The 19,373-nt window shown below is 35.8% G+C and overlaps 1 protein-coding gene across 8 annotated transcripts in view; it reads right to left on the minus strand.

The window, feature by feature from the left end:
* Positions 1-19,373, minus strand: part of si:ch211-278j3.3 (E3 ubiquitin-protein ligase RNF19A) — a 65,683-nt gene that overhangs the window by 14,378 nt on the left and 31,932 nt on the right. For all 8 annotated transcript variants that reach the window (XM_052025106.1, XM_052025108.1, XM_052025110.1 and 5 more), the window contains 3 exons: positions 15,347-16,224; positions 9,770-9,975; positions 2,732-2,876 (listed from right to left, as the gene is read on the minus strand). In XM_052025106.1, the coding sequence (XP_051881066.1) occupies positions 2,732-2,876; positions 9,770-9,975; positions 15,347-15,831 (836 nt within the window). In that variant the 5' untranslated portion in view covers positions 15,832-16,224. The remainder of the gene's footprint in view (positions 1-2,731; positions 2,877-9,769; positions 9,976-15,346; positions 16,225-19,373) is intronic.

A 19,373-nucleotide genomic window follows, 5' to 3' on the forward strand; every position in this document is an offset into this window, starting at 1 on the left:
AAGGAGAAAGCAAAGGTTATTAATGTTAAGCTTAGACACTGTGTAATTTATTACTCTTAGGAACAAAATGATATCACCGCATAATTGACCAACATATTTTTAAGAGGGGAAAGCAAATTCTGAACCTTCCTCATGCAAATACTCCTACTCAATACGGACTAGTGTATTTTATACTCCTATTATAGTTTTTGTTTATGATGCAGTGTGAAAAAATCTGATGAACATTATCCAGGCTTCATCATCAACAATGGTTCTCCCCTCTCTGCCACTTTTAGTTCAGCCACCACTGTACAAAGTGGCAGCAGAAACTCTTGCTTCATCAAAACAGCTCTGCACAGATTATTGGGTGCCCACCCACCATCCTCTCAGCATTGCTGCCATTTTTTCCTCAGAGAGAATGATTTAGAACCTCCCCCATGGCTGTTTGATTAAAAGGTGGCTACTCAGTCCTTCAACTCTGTTTGCCTTTAGGTAATGGCTTATTTGTCCTATAACTTTAATTGCCTTTGTTCCATATCTCTTAGTTACAAATACTTACGAAACTCAGTCTTGAAAACCCTAATGGCTTGGCACCCACAATCTTTTGAAATTCTTGGAAAAGAAATTATGTATAACTTATGTTTAATCTATGTTTTTCTTGTGAATGTTGCTTATCTGATCCTATGTGCCTGTGGTGCTGCTGCAAGTAAGTTTTGCATTGCACCTATGCATGTATGTATTCATGCATAGGACAATAAACTCGACTTTGACTTTCGGGAGACAGTGCATTAGCCTATGTGTGGAGAGAGTGCTTCATGATGACACTGCTAAATGAACGAGCCCTAGTGTCAAGATTCTAATGTCTTGTTCTGAAGTATTTCTGTATCTGTCATAGAACATAACAGCACAGTACAAGCCCTTCAGTGCACAATGTTTAAAAAAAACCTCAATATTCCTAACTCAAGGGAATACAATACAATCCTAGTTTACTTAAATATCTAAGGTTTTTTGTTGTTATGAGAAAGGGGAATAAAGACTGCCTAAGGCGTCCCGACCAGTCCTGCTCAAGTCTGTAGGATACATGGAACATTCCTTGCTTCAGTCCTACTCAAGTCTATTCCCCCCTCCCCAAGCCCCATACATAGTGACTGTACTGGTGTTGCTTCATATTGTTACACTGAACATGAAATTATCATCCATGCTGTCAGCTTCCAGTCTGCTCTCACCTTCAGGTGGTCTATCTCAATCTATGACTGTTTCAGTTGAGTGACACAGGTACCCACCACAAGCCACTGAGTCCAGCAACTACCTTCCCAGTTAAAACAGTAATTTATTTGTACTTCAGTTTAGAGCATGCACTGCATACAATACGATCTTCTCTGCAGTGGGGCAACCAAAAGCAGATTATATGACTGCTTTGCAGAACACCTCTATTCAAACTGCAAGGGTGACCTTAGCCAATCACTTTAATTCTCTATTCTCTTCACTATGACTCCTTTGTCTGGTTCCACAAAATCCAAGCTCAATAAACACTTCATCTTCCCAATAGGCACATTACATAACTTGCAATTTAACAATTTCAGGTAATCAGCAATCCCAGCTGAGTATTTCATATTTACACACTCAGAGCCTTTTTCCCCCTCTGCCCTCTTCCTATCACAGATGTTCTGTATTCGCTCTACCCTCCCTCTTTTCTGAAAACTTATTTCTCCAAAATTTCCCAATTCTGATGAAATGACAATGACCCGAGATATTACCCATTTCTTTTCCTTAGATATCATGTGCCCTGCTGAGTATTCCCAACATTCAATTTTATTGCCAACTTTATTTCCTGTACAATGAACTTATTCAATTTCCACTGAGAAATGAAACATTAATCATATACAGAATCAAACTGCTGACCCCTTAAAAGTACTCCTTTTTAACCAGAACCACAATGCAGCACGTAAGTAGATCATCCCACAAGAAGTGAATGAAACATAAACCAAATTATGCTTACCTAGCTTAGTTGTGTCTGCAGTACTGTAGGGATCCAAAATTCCCTGCCACCCAACCCCACCCCCTCACCCCACTTAAAGCAGGTGGAAAGAATTAATCCATTATGTACTTTCAGCATCTTAAGAAGGATTTGCAGAACTGAAGATATTTTTCCATCCAAAATAAAAAAAAATCAAGAAAATTGCACACTAACAATAAATCAATTCAAACTAAAGCAAAATTAACTTCTTTATCACATATAACTTGTATAATGTACAATCTGCACTCTTATATTTATCCAGGTTCTTCAGTTGGCATATGGTGTAATTCAATGCCAGACTCACCAGACATACATGCCTGATCTAGTGTCCAAAATGGTAAATGAACCTTTAACATTAATGACATTTTACAAGGGGAGACACCTCAAAAGCAAAGACGACTGAAAATAGCTTTCTTGTTGCTAGCTAGCAGAGAGGGTGGCAGAAAAAGGAAAATCAAATTCAAGTTGACACTGTATTTAGCTGACGTGCCGGTAACATTTTCTTGCCTCATTACTTATTTGTGATTAGTTATCAGGCACAGGGCAGAAAGACACAATGGAAGCATAATGCAGTATTTATCGCATCTTTCAGGCTGAGGTAGCCGTACACAGCTGTAAAATATTCTCCCATTCACTTCAATGATCTGGATTTGTACAGAAAATTGAAACCCTATTCAGAAGTTAGACAATCCTGTTCAGAACAGTTCTAAATATTAAGAATCTATTGTGCTGTACCTGAGGTAGTGCAGGTCTGTAATTTCCTTCATGCATAGCCAGCAGAACTGGCAGCCACACACAGCACATGTCATCCTGTTGCAGCTTCCATCGTTCATCTTCAGGATAAATGCACCACATCGTGGACACGGCTTGATTTCTTCAGCTACACAAGGAAGGGATTGGGGAGGGAAGCACAATCTTTCTTACTTTACAAACAAGAAATCTCGAATCAGTGCCCTCCGCCCACCCACCCACCATCAATCTTATTCTCACCCTTCCCCCAACTCACCCTAGCCCTCAGCAAGTTCATTGAATCATATTCAAAGTGATCTAACTTGATAAAGTGAGGGAAATAATCAACAATAGGACAAATATTCAGGAAGCAATTCCATTGTTGAATGGTCAACACTTAACAAGTGCATTATTATGGGTGCAAAGCTGATACCAACCACTGAGCTCAGTTTGTAAATGCACTGTGTGATGTGACATACAGTAGCTTCTTTTGCAATCTACAAGAAAGAACTCAAACTTCCAGTTGCCTGTCACTTTAATTCTCTTTCACACTTCCACTTTGTCCTCCTAAACTGTTCCAATGAACCTCATCAAGTTTGAGGAACAGCACCATACCTTCTTTCTTTTTACATGACTGCCTTCTGGACTTGATGAATTAAACAATTTCAGATAATTAGCCTTTGCAGCCTGATATCTTACATTCCTTCAGCGTTCAGTATTTTTCCTCTCCCCTCTTCTTGCAATTTCAGATTTCCTTCATGTATTTTCATTTACACCTTCCTCAGACAAAATTTGTTAGTCACTAGTATTTACCACCATCTTTCAGCCAAGACCATATCCACTTGCATCATTCAATCATTCCTCTTCTCTACCCTATCATAGACCGTCCCCTTTGTTCTTTCTACCCCAGCCCCTGTTCTTGCACAACTTAGAACTTGTTTCCCACCTCCCCACCCCACCCCCCCCCAACATTTTGTAATTTTGATGCAAGGTCATCAACCTGAAACAGTTACTGCTTCTCTCTCCACAGATACTGCCCAACTTGCTGAATATTTTTCCAGCATTTTCCAGTTTTATTCTAGATTTCCACCTTCAGCAGTACTTGGCTTGTGGAACATTTATGCGTACAAGGAATTTTCTGGTCTTGGCAAAGCCCAATTTATCCTGGAGGGCAGAAAGTCCAGACTGAAATTCAGCCAAGGATTTGCCTGCTGATACCACTTCCAATGTTCATGCTCAGTTCCAATATCCCAGGAAGTTGAATAGCTTACTGAAACACTCTTCAGGTTCATTCATAAAGAAAAGCTAAGATTTGGGAGGAAGTCTGCACCAGAACCACATCTCAAATGCCCCTACGAAATTTTAAAATACTCGAAGTCAAAATGGAGATTGTTCTCTCCTCCCCACCCAAACTGACTTTCAAAAACAGAGGAGACACCTTGCAATAGAGAACAAATGTGCCTTGTTCAGACATCAATTAAGGCAATATTTAGCTGTAGCAAAAGATTTAAAAAGGCATTAATGTGTACAGTTTGCCAATAAAGATGTAATTTGTGTGGTACTTCAGCGATTTCCAATTTATTGCTCAAGATTACTGGGGAAAAAATAAACGACAATTATCATAAATTATCAGAAAAAGTGATTTAGCATCAGCAACACTGAGTGAGGCATTGGTTTTCGCTGCTGAATGAAATCAGCAAAGATGTGTGATATAATCAAGAACTGTGTTTGAATGTTATTTAAAAGGAAAATTTACTCAAGATCCAGGGATCCTCTTGACTACTTCAGTCTTCCATTCACCAAGTCTCTATTCATACACGGGATAACAGGAATTAAGAAAGAAAGAATTATAGGTATTTACCAGTGCAAACAGCATTCCACATAACTTACTGAGAGAACCTGTAAGAAGTGCAGATATAGTCTTTGTTTTAAAGAAGTCACCTTCACCTGTACAAAATGCAAGCTTGCTTATGGTACTGTATTAATTCTTTTTACAAGTAACACAGTACAATTAATTTTAGCCTGATTTTTCTTTTGGGGGGGTGGGGGGAGGGGAGGGGGATGAGGGGGAAAGACAGGTATTATTATCCACCTATCTTGTTGACAAGAGCAGATGGTGAGCATCCCACATATTTCTCAATCACTTAGCATGATGCAGACTATAATTATCAGACATGGCCAGCCTCAAGTTATACTTGGCAGATACTAAACATGCAGATTTCAGTTCACATAAAACTTATTCTGCTCAAGGAAACTGTAGTCTAGCCTGTGTAGTCACAGGAGTAAATGAGCCCGTTATGGAGAGGGAGTATTATGAGATGATGTCATTTGCCATGCAATTTTCTGTCCCCATTTGGCAGCAGAGCTGGAATCTGTTTATTCTTTAAAGCCTGTAAACAAGTTGAAAATTTCCAGTTTGTGGATAAAAACAGATGAGAAATTATAAAATGTGCATGTGATTTAATAAAATATAGATGTATTTTGAACAGTATATGGAAAGTGCATTAAATACAAGTTACTATGATTATTTTGCAAGATACAAGATCTGTATAGTCTAGACTTTCCACAATTTATCTCAACATCATGCCATTGATGGAAAAAATCCATGAACATTCAATAAATAGCACCTTAATTGGCATACAAATCATCACAGCTGCAGCCTCAACCTAGTTGATTATTGTACATCTAGAATTTTGAGTGCATAAGAATGCCAAAATTTCATCTTTTTTTTTGAGTGTCAGTGATAATGTGACATTTTGCTACAATTAACATAATATGATTTCACTTTCTTGCCTGAACTTTTAAAGGCATAATGCTTAAGTAGCCAACAAATACCAGACTTGCATACACTATACATGACTCAATTGGCAGTAGAGGTTGCTTTTCTAAACTGAAGGTATACTGAAAAACTGAAAGTGCAGAAGAAATCCAGAAGGTCACTATTCAATCCAATAACTGGATCTTCATTTGTTCATATAAAACACATCACCTGCCCAAATAAATATATTCTACATGCATGTTTTTAATCTATTAAATGATCAGACCAGTATCAGTTACTGAGAATGCATGTCACTGTAAGTGATACATCAAAAGTGCAGTTATTTTTCTTGCCAAACATAAATTTCATCAAGCCTTATTTCATTTGAATGTGCTAATTAAAAGGCTTGACCCAGCAAGTCCAAGGCAAAACTTCATTATCGAGCCCTTTTTCCAAAATGTGATCTTATATCTAAGTTTAAAAGATCCAAAATTAATTCAAATGGTATAGGCATCAGATACTTCTAGATAATGGTATGAATATTGCTGTACGCAAACTCCTGCAGAGGATAGGTGTAAACTCTATTGATATCTACTGATGGTTAACTGTCACCATTGAAATATCCTAATTAGAGAAGTTGTTTTTAAAAAAAACATGCTAGTTACAGATATTTTTTCCAACATTTTTTTTTAACACTAATAGTTCTCATTGGTGCCATTCACTTTTACAAGTTTCATGCTTGAATGCAGTTCAGGGTCACTTAAAGACATTTAACATCTATCTTGTACCATGGATTTTTTTTTGTATCAATTCATAAGGCACATCAATATGTGGATCTGGATGCTCTGGAACAGTCAGACATTTAAAATAAAAACCCTAGGTCACTCATGGTTAGGATCTAGAAGTTGTTCAAAACAATTTGTGTCTGATCTCACCTGCACAGAAAGCCAAGGCTACTTTCCCAGGCAAGGAATAATTTCTATAACAACTTATAGACAACTATATACAACTTCTATCTCTCGTCAGCAGATCAGCTAGATAATTATTGTAATTTAGAATTTTGAGTACATAAGTATTTAAAATTTGATATTAACAGTCAGAACTAGCTTTTCTGGCAAGAGTGAAATACAAGCTAATTAAATAGATGGCATGCCTCCAGCATGTATGAAGACAATCATATCAGTACCTATAAGCAAATTACCCAAATAGTTAATAAACCTTAAGAGTTAGAGAGAGGAAGGGCAATTTACTGGAATGGTATCAAAAGTGCTGGTTTTCAGTTATGTGGAGAGACTGGGCTTATATTCTTTAGTTTAGAGCACTGATGGTTAAGAGGTGATTTAATACACGTGTTCAAAATTATGATGGCTTTTGTTAGACCAAATACAAAATTGTAAACAGAACATTCAGATTTATGGGAAATGGGTCAGACAAAAAAACATTTTTTATACATTATGCTATGACAATCTGGAATGCATTGCCTGAAAAGATTGTGGCAAAGTCTAAAAGGGAACTGGATACATACCCAAAAAGGAAACATTTACAGACCTATGGGAAAGAAAGGGATGAGATTGAGTGGACAGCTCTTTCAAAAGATACGACTGATCTCACGGTGCCCTTCTGTGGTGCACGATTCTTGATCAGGAAAAACACATCATGTATAAAATCTAAATTTATTATATTTAATTGCTTAAAATCTGTAATATGGCCAAAGTCTGGATTCCGTGCATCAATTTCATTTCACTCTTTCCATGTGTTTATAATTGTTTTATAGTCCAAAAAAGAATTTATTAATTGCCTTGCGTTTACTTCTCCTATACAGGCCACCCAAGTAACAAACGGGCTCTGCCCTTACAGTCAATTTCGTCTGTAAGTCAGAAAATACACAAAATCACTCGATACAGTAACCATACCTCCACAGTATTGTAATGAATGGCATCAAAAGCACACGATTGATAAGAACAATTACTAAAGGTGGAGTGAGAAAGGAAGCTAGCATGCATGTTGAACTTATGAATTTAATAATATTACAGGAGCTTGTTCATATGTAGAGGTGTCCATAAGTTGGGCTTTTTTAACCCGGGAACCTTATTTATTCACTTTTAGTTCATACACCACCCCTTACTACTGTTTCTATTCTTTTTCCCTCAGACATTCTTTCTTTACAGTTGCACACTATGAAATCCAATAACATAATACGCTAAAAAAAATGACAAATTTAAGCAAATATACAAGTCAATATTTAACCATCACACTGTCTCTAAAAAGTCTAAAGCCTAAAGACAAAAATTAGGTACCATGAATCAAGCAAATATTTGAATTTATCATTTTGGAAATTTAATGCATGGTTGTTTTAACTATTATTTATGGCAAATAATAACAGGCAGTTATTAATCAATCGAATCAAGTCATGGAAAGCAAACCTAAATGAATAAGAATAACAGCTATAGAAAAACTGATTTTCTTTTAAATATATTATCACCCTGAATGAGGGGATCTTGTTAAGTTGTGTTTATTCTATTCCTATTTTTTTGCCCAATACAAGATGGACACCAAAATTTGATGCACTGCACAACTGACGACATGGACCCGAAGAAATCCTGGATATCTCAAGTAGTTGTAAACTTGGGCTGGCCCAAGTCGGGGTCACTTCCCAAGACTCTTGTGGACAAACATTGAAACTGGTAGTTTTCGCTTCCCAGCAAGAAAACAAACAGGAATTGGAAATAAAATCATTCCAGATTATTTATAATTTTGCCAACAAAATTTAAAAGTGCATATATACTGGAACAATTTTATGTATTTCTTGCTTTTTTGTTCCAGTCCACAAAATCATTTAAACTTTATGAAACATCATCTCAATTACAGTTTCTAGGGTCAGCAGATGCATTTCTTACTATCTCCCTGCGACCCTACCAACTTCCTTTCTTACTTTTCAGTTAGTCACACTGTTTGCATTAAACAGAAAAGTAAACAACTGTAAAAATGAGAATTTTCTGCTCACAAAAGGATATTTCAGCCATCTGCCCTTCTTTATTTTAGTTGTCAAAATCAAGTTATGAGAAACAAGCATTAAAGCATTAAACACAGTGGAATGTCTGCACTGCAGCAAGTTTCCATTTAGGTTTGGAGGTCTTGTGTCAAAATGGAAAGCAAAAATCAGTGTTGGCAGAATCATTCAAGGATTCTTTCTGGGTCTGGGAACAAAGGAACAGTGTATCAGGGAAAGCAAGAGTCCAGCCAGCAACAGTTAAAACTATTTAGTATCTCAACAAGAATGAGATAAGATAAAGGCAGCATAGTGGTGGCATGAGATGTAGACCTTGATGACCACCGGCATCTTGGATGGTTTAATCCAGTTTGATTCAATCATGGCATCATTTCTATTAAATCTGCCTCTAATATCCAAATATCTTGAAGTCAAAATATCAATCAAATAATTTATGAACTACAGTCCATCTAGTATAAAGTTACTATTATTAACTTGAAGAAATTTGGTTTGAACGTGACAGGTTTATTCAAAAAAGCCACATTAAATTCTTTTCCAGTTTCTAACTCTAACATGAAGAGAAGAAACAATAATTAAACTTTAGTGCTTTGAGCAATAACTGATTTCATAAATGGAGTTTAGCCATTTCTATTCTTAACAATTTTATCCAACAACTCTAATACAATGCAAGGTAGGAATGTTATTAAATATTACACAAAAATGTTACTAGCACTAAATGTTCACATTCTTGTTGCACAGACGCCGCTCTAGTCTGCCTGATTCAACTTTGATATTGTAAAGTAGCATTTAAAGAAACAGTGAACTGGGAAGGATGTGTCTGCACAGCCTCATATATAAAATGACTCAGCTGCTGTAGCACATTATGATGACCTTGCTGCCTGCTTAGTAAAAATATTAATTGCTCTACTAAGTTCCTTGTCAGATTTTCAGAAAGAGATCACATAAAGTATAAATATGAGCAGAATCAAGCTCCGAGTACCTCCACAAGTTATATAGATTGTAGCTGTCATTGACTTCCACAGCTCAGTCAGCTTGTTGTAAAAATTTAAGTGAAGCTAACCAGGTAAGGTTTAGAAACGATGGACACGAAACAGATAACCACATACCAGCAGTGGCTAACCTTGTTAATGAACCCCTCTGGTGATGGCAACCATTTGTATTTCAAATATATACTGATGAATCTATTTAGGATCCTCTGAGAGAATGCACTTCCTCAATGTTTCAAACAAGAAATTAACTAATTAAACATTTTTCTTCCAGCAAAGGCAGTATTTACCATTGTCTGTTTCTTCACTGTGAATAAGAGAGGTAGAGTGTTTTTCTATCCCAGCCACAAACACGTCTCTCTGTTTACGAGCTTCGCTGCAGGTTTGGTCCGGGTGCCAGAGTTGTTTGCAATGATAACAGAATTCAGTTGCACAGCCTGAGCGCTCACATGTCAGCTTTGGGCAGGTTGCACAGCCATTAGCAATGACTCCATAACTGTAGAGAGTCAGGATGCACAAAAGATCAGTTTCAAATAGCAAGAGGCTACAGTCTCATAGCAGTGATAACATGATTTGCATTACATAGTCATCTGCATTACATAGTCATTTATCATGTATAATTCCAAAATAGTAAGTGTTATGCAATGGTAAGCCGTATCAGTTTGTTCAATAAGGTGCAGTTGTGCTGCAAACAGCCATACTGCTTTCCCATCACGAAAAGAAATTCTGAAGCAACTATGTTCTGGTTGGTTAAATTGTATCGTATCTAAACTGATAAAATACCAAAGGTTTAAAGAAAACTGAATGAAAGCTGAGGCAAGATGCTGTAAAATATTAATTATACAGGAAACATTTTTGTCCTAAAGAGGGGAAAGAGCACTTAGCTTTATCGCAAAGGTCATGGTCAGATCCAGAGATTATTGGGCCAACAGCAATACATTGAACAGTTCTAGATAAATAAGTTGTCAGCCTACCCACTTTTTTAAAAAAAGAATCTCTCTTGTCTTCCCAGAAATAAGTGAATTTCACTGGTTGTTACAAAGAAACAGCAACATAATACATTTTTAAATTCTTGGCCAAAATACATTTTCTGAAATGGAAAATATTAATTCCAATGATTTCAATTCCAATATCCATTTCTCCAATCATGACTGAAAAGTTTTAACTTGAATAAGGGAAAATTGAAGCGTGCCAATTTGCATCACATTTATCTATTCTTTATCTATCAGACTGACTGAGGATCAGATCCGGAAAGGAATGTCAGAATTCAAGTGTACAGTACCAATGTTGCCACTTTTAATCACAAAGAAATGTGATTGGAGAAACAGATTAAAACATGAATCAGCTGTTTCCAATTTAAATTTTGACTGATTTTCTAATCTATTGAAAAAAAATTATTAGTGAGTGCAGAAATATTAGCTGATCCATCAATATGTTTACCTTCCCAAAATGAATGTTGTTAAGTTAACCTTCCATAAAAATGGTCTATGGAATTTTGGCATATCAATTAACTTAAGTACAGGCCTAGATGTTTCATCTCTTCAACTTGCTCCTCTTAAGCTAAAGTTAAGCAAATTTCTATCAATCCTTTCATGCGTTTCCAGATAAAAAGCCAGGCGAGAATGAGGCATTTCACTTCTAATTTGGGCATGGGTATATGTGGAAACAAAAGTGATAACCAGATTCACCTACTTGAATTCCAATGTAAGCTAATCAAACAGTATCGTTAATGAGCTGAATGATATCATAAGAAATCTGCAGAGGGGGAGAACTATGTAAAGTATTTTGAAAGACATTACATTCTCAAATTACAAAATTACATCTAACACACTTGTCTTTTAAATAGATTCCTTTCAACAATGGCCAAAAACATCCATTTGCACCAGTGTCAGACATTATATGCATCAGATAGAATACAGACGTGCTATTTATTACCAAGTGTCTAGAGGCAAGAGGTCAGCTCAGACAAACAAACAGAATGTCCGTCAAGTTCAATTCATTTTATTGCCTCCAACCAGATCACTAAATCACCAGCTGAATGGATCCAAAATCCTGGGAGATGGAGTGAAAAATCATTTTTTTAATACCAAATTTAAGATTGGTTTACATTTGCGTTCACAACAACACAAATTGACATTTTCTTCAACTTTGGATCTCTCAACTAATGATTCAATTTTAACATTATATGACACAGTAGTGAGCAAGCAATTCAAAATAAGCCTGTTCAAAAAAGATCAGCCTACTTTACAGAACCAGTGTGCTAGCAGTCCACTCAGTCAGACAAAACACATTGGGAGTTGTATTTATATACAACGTTTTCCCAATTTATTAGATTAATAACCCATCCAAAGCAAACAATGGAGATCACATACCCAGAACCTCCATTTCAGACTAGGCATGGCTGTGGACAATTTGTAGTTTAACAAAAGGCATTATTTTGAAAGTGATGGTATGATTGACAAGGCCATGTAATGGAAGAGTTAACTATCACTCCACCATACCATGACTAAAGCTATCCCTAAAACCAATAATTTGAAAACAAGTTTTGCCTGACATAACTCAAATTCAAAAATCAAATATCCAACAAGTCATTTTATGAGGTAATTATTGCAAGCTGGATTTTTGTTTGAAATGCATTGCATTTAGAAATGTGCTTATCCCCAAGGGAATAGTTCCCTTTGAGAGCCAAGTACGAGTTTAGGTATTAAGTTTAGTAGCTACATGAAAAAGATGCCCTAATAGAAAACATTATAATGCATGTAAGTGTACAAATATACATACTGCACTTGAATATAGAGTTATAGACCAATTAGTTTAAGTAACCTGATTCCAGGGAGATCCAGTCTCAAGATACAAAATAGAGAAAAAATTAAAACAGATTCTGTATAATCTTATTAGACCTTACAAGCACATAATGGCTTTTTATATAAGGGATAACAGTGTACATTTTTTGAGAACTGTATTTTTGACTTAACTGAAAACACATTCTGGCTAAAATTACAGTATTTCATTGTATTATGGTAGTTGGTGCACATAAGAAATGCAATGAGGATATCCAAGAGAAATATACATATACAAAATGTCAGAAGGCTATATTTTAATATAGTCTGCAATATACAGTAACAGTTAAGAAAAAGTTCAGAAATACATACTCATCAGCTGCATCAGCTAAATAAGGATCCTATTTATGAAGAAACTAGAAGTAGATTGTGGGGAAACCAGCACAAGGAACAAGAAGTTTTCATTAAAAAATTGTCGCACTTAAATACACAGGGTGCAAGAATACAATCAAAGGACTCAGCAAGAAGGAGTTGTTGAAGGTGCTAAAGACATGGGGTAGGCTGCCTTTTTGTTTTGTAGCTATAATCAGAGTTCCAAATGCTGTGCAAAATGGATCAGCTAGAAAAGATTTCAAGAAAAAAAATAGAACTATTTTTGGAAAATAGAAATGGATCAACTAGAATTTATACTTCATGGCAAAAATAGCTGACAGAGAATTTTAAAACAAAACGTACATAGTTCAGGAACTTAAGCAATAACAATTGAAACAAGGAGATACACTGATGTTGCATGAAATCAAGGCAATGGGGAAGCACAGCCTTTGGCTACTGACACTGACATCTGATACAATCGAGGACGACAGTAGGTACTATTAATTCATAGGTAATTACCACTTGAATACTTACCATTATTGATCTTTTGACAATCAAATAACTTCTGTTAACCACATTGATGTCAGTCTTAAACTACAATGGGTAAACAGTTTCAATAGGCTTGCAGGTACTTTTTGATAAAGTACCCTGAAGCAATTTGATAAGAAAATTAGACACGTCACCCTATATAGAGATGATTTAAAAGCAAACAGCAGAGCTTTTCTGTATGTAGAGACCATTCAGTCTGGCAGACAGCAGCTAGTAAAGTGTCCAAGAATCCATGTTTGGCTACCAGATGCACTTAATCAAAGGAATAAATGAAGATCTGTAGACAATATTAAACCATGTAGAAAACTGTCAAAAACAATGCAGAAGACTACAGAAGGACACACAAATTTGGAGTTTAACTAGATGACATTTAATGCACAAAAAGAGTGATATAATCAATTTATACCTAGAACAGTACACTTCTAAAATAGAGTGGAGAAGCAAAGGAAACTAGATATGAGAATATATACATCATTAAGTACATGAAGAGGAAATAAAATAAATAGAGTTTGTATTGAGAGGAATTTAATACCAAAGAAAAGCATAATAATTTTAGGAAAAGACACTTAGTAAAAAACTTTGGCATAATGCCAGAGTTTTAGGATATTCACAATACAATGGACATATAGTCCAATTGAGAATGAAAAGCAGGCCCAGACCATGAATTAGAAGCTCTGCTCACCACCTGCCTGATAGCATAGACAAGGTACATAAACATAATGCTGTATTATAGTACTGCATTGGTCACGATATGATTGCATTCTTAAGAAGTTATCTTTTCCTAAACACTAATACCTGTCCGAGCAACAAGTTGTTTATAACATTTAAATGTATTCACCTTGGCATTTAATAGATCCTCAAGCCACACAGGCCAGATTACACTATGGTTGGGTGTGGAATCATGCTGCATTTTGCCTTGTGTTCTGACGTTCTGAATGGGAATATTTTTCTCTCAGCTACTTTTCATGTGCCATGACATTAACAGAATTTTGAAAAAGTCTTTGCAAAACTGTTGACTAAAGAATAGATTTTTTTTTGCATGCAAGGCATCCATTTAACTTTCCTTGCCTGTGCTTTGATGGGGAAAGTTTAGAGAAACTAGGACTGAATTCTCTGGAAACAATACTGGAGGAGAATTTGGTAGAAGTGTTCAAAGTGATAAAATGAATGAACATGAAGATTTCTGTTATTAGTAACAAAAACTAAGAGCTCACAATCAAGATAACATTGGAGGCAAATTTTTAAACGATCAGGATATGTAATACTTTAACAATCAGTGCTAGACCGATACATCACCTGAGAAATTTCTTGATAATTAAATCTAAACTAAAGTGGGAGGACTTTGAGGGTGGTGGGAAATAATCATTAATAATCAGCCATTAGAACAGGCATTTGTACTTGGCATTGGAGTTTAAGAAAGGATAACTTCTCAAGGATGCAATCATATAATGAGCAATTAAGTACTACAATACAGTGGTATTTTTATGTACCTAGTCTATGTTATCAGTAAGTGCTGAGCAAAGCTTGAAAATCATTTTGGGGAAAGAGAACAAGTAAAGCAAAACAATTCAGCTCATTAAATTCCTGTAGCCAGCTGAATACAAAGGTAACTCAGATATGGAAGTTATTCCAAGATTCACCAACAATATCATGATTCCTTGCCAGTTACTTGCAGAATTGTTTACGTTTTCCTGTTCACCTTATGACCCATTCACTTCAGCCTGAAGAGACAGGGTACACATGTGACAATGTTGCTCACCTGGCACAAGGTACTATATCAATTTATTTTCTTCCTCTCCCAGCCCATGCAGATGGAGCCTAGGTAGAGGAGGAAGGTGGGGCAAGAGCCTGAGCTACTGTTGTATGTCAGCTCCTCCTAAAGAGTTCAGCATGGCTAAAAATCCTGGTCCATTACATCTTCAGTGTGACCCTAGACAAACTCAAGGCAAAAAAAGTAATTAACACTTTACATAAGTATGGCCAAATTATTAACCATGTCTGTAATCTGAGTATATTATCCTCTACACTCAATTATCAGCTACCTAAAGGTAGATATATTCAAATAGAAGAGTTTAGTCTATAACCATCATCATACTCTCTCCCATATTTATATATTAATTAAGTGCAAAGATAATAAATCATAATAACCATTTATGTGGTACATACCTACAATCAGGTGCAGGACACCATCGGGCATCTGGGTCAGATGCAAGGTACCTTCGCAGCATGAATTCTTCGTACTTTTCCATCAAAGTGCCATTGTTGAGAATCATACGGATGTCTGATGGATGAAACAATTCTGAACATTCTGGACAGGCAACATTGACCCTGCTTTCTGTAATTTCAATTTTCAAATATTGCTGTAAGCAATCCAGACAAGAACGATGATGACAAGAAATAATCTCTGGGAACTGGGATCGAGGCTGGCTAAGAAGGCAGAGTGGACACTCCAGAGTGCCCAACAACTGTTCGTTACTGGAGGACTGTATTGTTCTATTAGAGGAGGTCATCTTTTTCTCATCCTCACTCTCTGTTTTAGTGTTTACTCCCTCAACTGTGACAGCAGACATCTCAAGCTTTGACTTAGATTTAGGTTTTCTGCTGAAGAGGCTGAAGAATTGGAGTTGTCGATGTTTATTTGGTCTTTTCATGATCTTGAATTATACTCTAAAGATCACAGAGATTACTCTCAATTTCTTTCCAAAGTAATTGACAGATATTTACCAATTTCTGAAAAAAATCATTTAACGACAAAATTCTTACAAAGGCAAACTGTATAAAGAAAATATGGCAAGATTTTTTCCTCTCAGGAAATCCAAGTTGTTCCCAAGTTTAATTAGTAATACTGACATAAGGGAATGTTTTGAACAGAGCTGACAGGAAGCATTTTATTACAGAACTGATTTTTAAATGGCTTAGCCCAGACTGTATAAGCACAGCAAGTCCAGATTCTAAGTAGTTCCAGAATCGACAGAAGTTCTTAGTGGACTTTAGAAGATGTCACCTTGCTAGATTCATTGTTTTGTTCATTTTCAGCACAAAATCTGGAAGAGTTGGAAGAAGAATATAATCAGTTATACAAAAATGTGTTAATTATGAGAAACTCAATCAATTTTACATGATTAAAGAACAATGCAAGACATGGTTAATGTTGAATAACATTGCTTTGGTGGAATATGAATTTGCATTATAATAAAAGGCAGTGAAGTAGACTCTATGGATACACCAATCCCATTATTTCATTTCCCAGTCATCAGAATGGACCTGCATCACAGAACACCAGTAGAGCTCTTTACAACAGTTTATAAAACAGAATTCACTAAATCTCCACTTGAAAAAAAAATCAGCTCTATGAGTAAAACAGGAATTCCTAAAAATGAACAACAAAGTTCCCTTATTCATCTCAACTAAGATTGTTCTTTAGACAATGTGGTTATAGCTGTTGATTGGCAAGATCAAAGTGCACATTTTACAATGGATCCATAAACTAGCCTGCCCCTATTGTACAGTTAGAGCTCTGCAGTCATGCATGGAATGAGACAGATGAAGTATACCAACTGCCTATTTCCCTGCTCTCATGCCTGATAACTTTTGATGACAATAAAAGGGGTTTACTTTTAAGACTGGAACTTAATTTCATATTTCTGTACTGTCTAAAGGGCTTTGTGTTTGACCAGTGCAACAACTTCAACAAACAATCTGCTGGAGGAACTCAGCGGGAACTGAGAAGAACTGAGCAGCATCTGTGAGAGAAAAGGAATTGTCAACATTTCAGGACTACCTACAGCTAAAACTTCAATGCTTCTAAAAGAAATACAAGAAATTTTACAAAGAGAAGTTACAGTTACTGTATATTCTCTTAATTTTAGAAGATTTGGAAAAGACTTTATGTACAGGATAATATGATCAAGAGTTAATCCAAGATTTTAAAGCTTCTGTGATGGAGAACTTCCCAACTCACAAATATGTACATTGATATATTTTGCTTCATGCCTCAGAATTCCAAGTTATTATAATCCTATAATGTAGTTTTTAAAAAAAAAATCACATGCATCCAATCAGAAAATACTGAAACACAAATATCACTGTACCACCATAGCTGGTCAGGAAATAGTCATCTTTACCTTGTCACTAGCTGCAACACTAAGAATTATTTCTACAGCAAAAAGAATTTGGAAAATTAACAAAATATAAATCAGTAATAAAGGAAGATGCCACTGATAATTAAGAGTAAAATTTCCATTTCAGGCTTAAGATCAAACCTCACAACTTCCTTTACAATGACATAAACACAAGCCTGTAGGTGTGACCTTTTTCCTCATACAGCATTAAAGGATTACCTGCAGTCAGTTATTTTTTGATTTCTGAGAGGACAGCTGATCAAAGCAAAATTACTTGCAACGGGCTTCAGATGACCACAATCATTGCAACCTCTATCCTATGTTATAGTTGTCAGTACTTATTAACATTGAAATAAATGCAAATCAATTGTTCCTCTCAAAGATAACAGATTATCTAACATTATGACTTTCATAGTTTCTAGATGGACTATTGGCCAAAAGCAAAAAAAAATTACTCTTTTTCTGTTTCTTTAAGCAATGTCCACATGTTAATGTCTTTTTGTGATGCAACAATTAAATAAATCTAAAATACAGCTACTTGTATATGATCAAGGACAATGCATGATATAATTTGAAATTCTGCTTTCAAAAAACTTCAGTTTAATAAATACCTGGTATTCAAAACATGTTAGCTCAAAAACTATTGGGAAAAATAACTCAAAATAATTTCTACAAATCTTCAGAATGCAAAAGAATAGACAGCTGGATACAACTTAGGAAAAGTTAGATTTTTTATTTTACACAAAATGCATACTTCATTTAATAGGAAGCAGCCCAAGTTCTGAAATCCACCATTACTAAATCGTAGTAACAGGCAAAGACTTCAAGCTACAGAGCTAGCTACAATGGCCTGAAGAACTAAAATACAGGACATTAAACAAATTTTACTTAAAAAGATCACCATTAGAATGCAATGCAGTATGACTAAATGTTTATTAAAATATATACACAAGTATGTGAACAATGAAAATCTACTCAACTAATTTACTCTGATGCAGTGATAACATTTCCCACAGATACAGTAATCACCACATCCCCTGCTGCTGCAAAAATCCTTGACGGGGGGTGGTGGGGGTGAGGTGTGGTGAAAATCGCATGCAGGCAAAATCTACATTTGTCTTCCTCAACACTGCTGACTTTTGGTATTGGTATAGATTTATTTAACCAGCACGTCATAGATAGCACATTTCAAGATGACCAATTATCAAATTGCTACAAATGACAATTTAATCCAATTTCCTGCATCTCTGAAAAATAATATGTTCAAATTGCTGTTTGAACCTTATCCAAGCTGCATTATTCCTTGAATCAATTTCAAAAGTTAATTCTTAAGTTATCTAACAACAGATACAAAAACAAAACACACTGGGCACAAAACATGCTGTCCTGTTTGTGACATTGGACAAAGTAACTTATGATTTTAAGCTTTTATTCCCCCCCCCCCTTGTAATTGATTGTGACCCCCATAAAGCATATTTATGAAACTAATGACTGCGGGAGGGGGGGGGTGGAAATCAACTTAAGTGCACTACAGCTGCTAATGTATTGAAGAAGAATGCTTTACAACCATACAAGAAAATGTTATATAATGATTTTTTTTAAATGTTGGTATAACCTATTCATATCAACAATAAATGTTAATCTATATTTATGTTGCCTCTGAGGTTCAATTGCAGCAAGTACTACATTGGGAAATGAGCTGTTGCCAGAATCACTCATCTAATAGACATACCACGATTATTGGCTTTGTAGCTTCCTATATCAGATGCCTATAGGCGGTGCCACCACTGTTAAATGCAGTGGGTTCCCATTTTCTCTTGGCACAGGAAGGTTACATTTTTCATCATCCAACACAGGCCAGCAATACGGGAAGATAAGGAGACCAGAAAAAGAAACCAGCATATTACCAAAGTGATGAATACACAATCTTTTGCTGGCAGTTTTTCCTGTGCAACTAATAATTTGAATTCTACCTCAAGGTAAACAGCAAATCCATAAGTATCAGAATTTAGAAGGATGTCAGAACCAGTTATGTCATGACATTAGTTGGTCAAAATTACATTCAGTGGCAG

The sequence above is a fragment of the Pristis pectinata genome, chromosome 10 (genome assembly GCF_009764475.1).
Source record: "Pristis pectinata isolate sPriPec2 chromosome 10, sPriPec2.1.pri, whole genome shotgun sequence".
NCBI lineage: Eukaryota > Metazoa > Chordata > Chondrichthyes > Rhinopristiformes > Pristidae > Pristis > Pristis pectinata.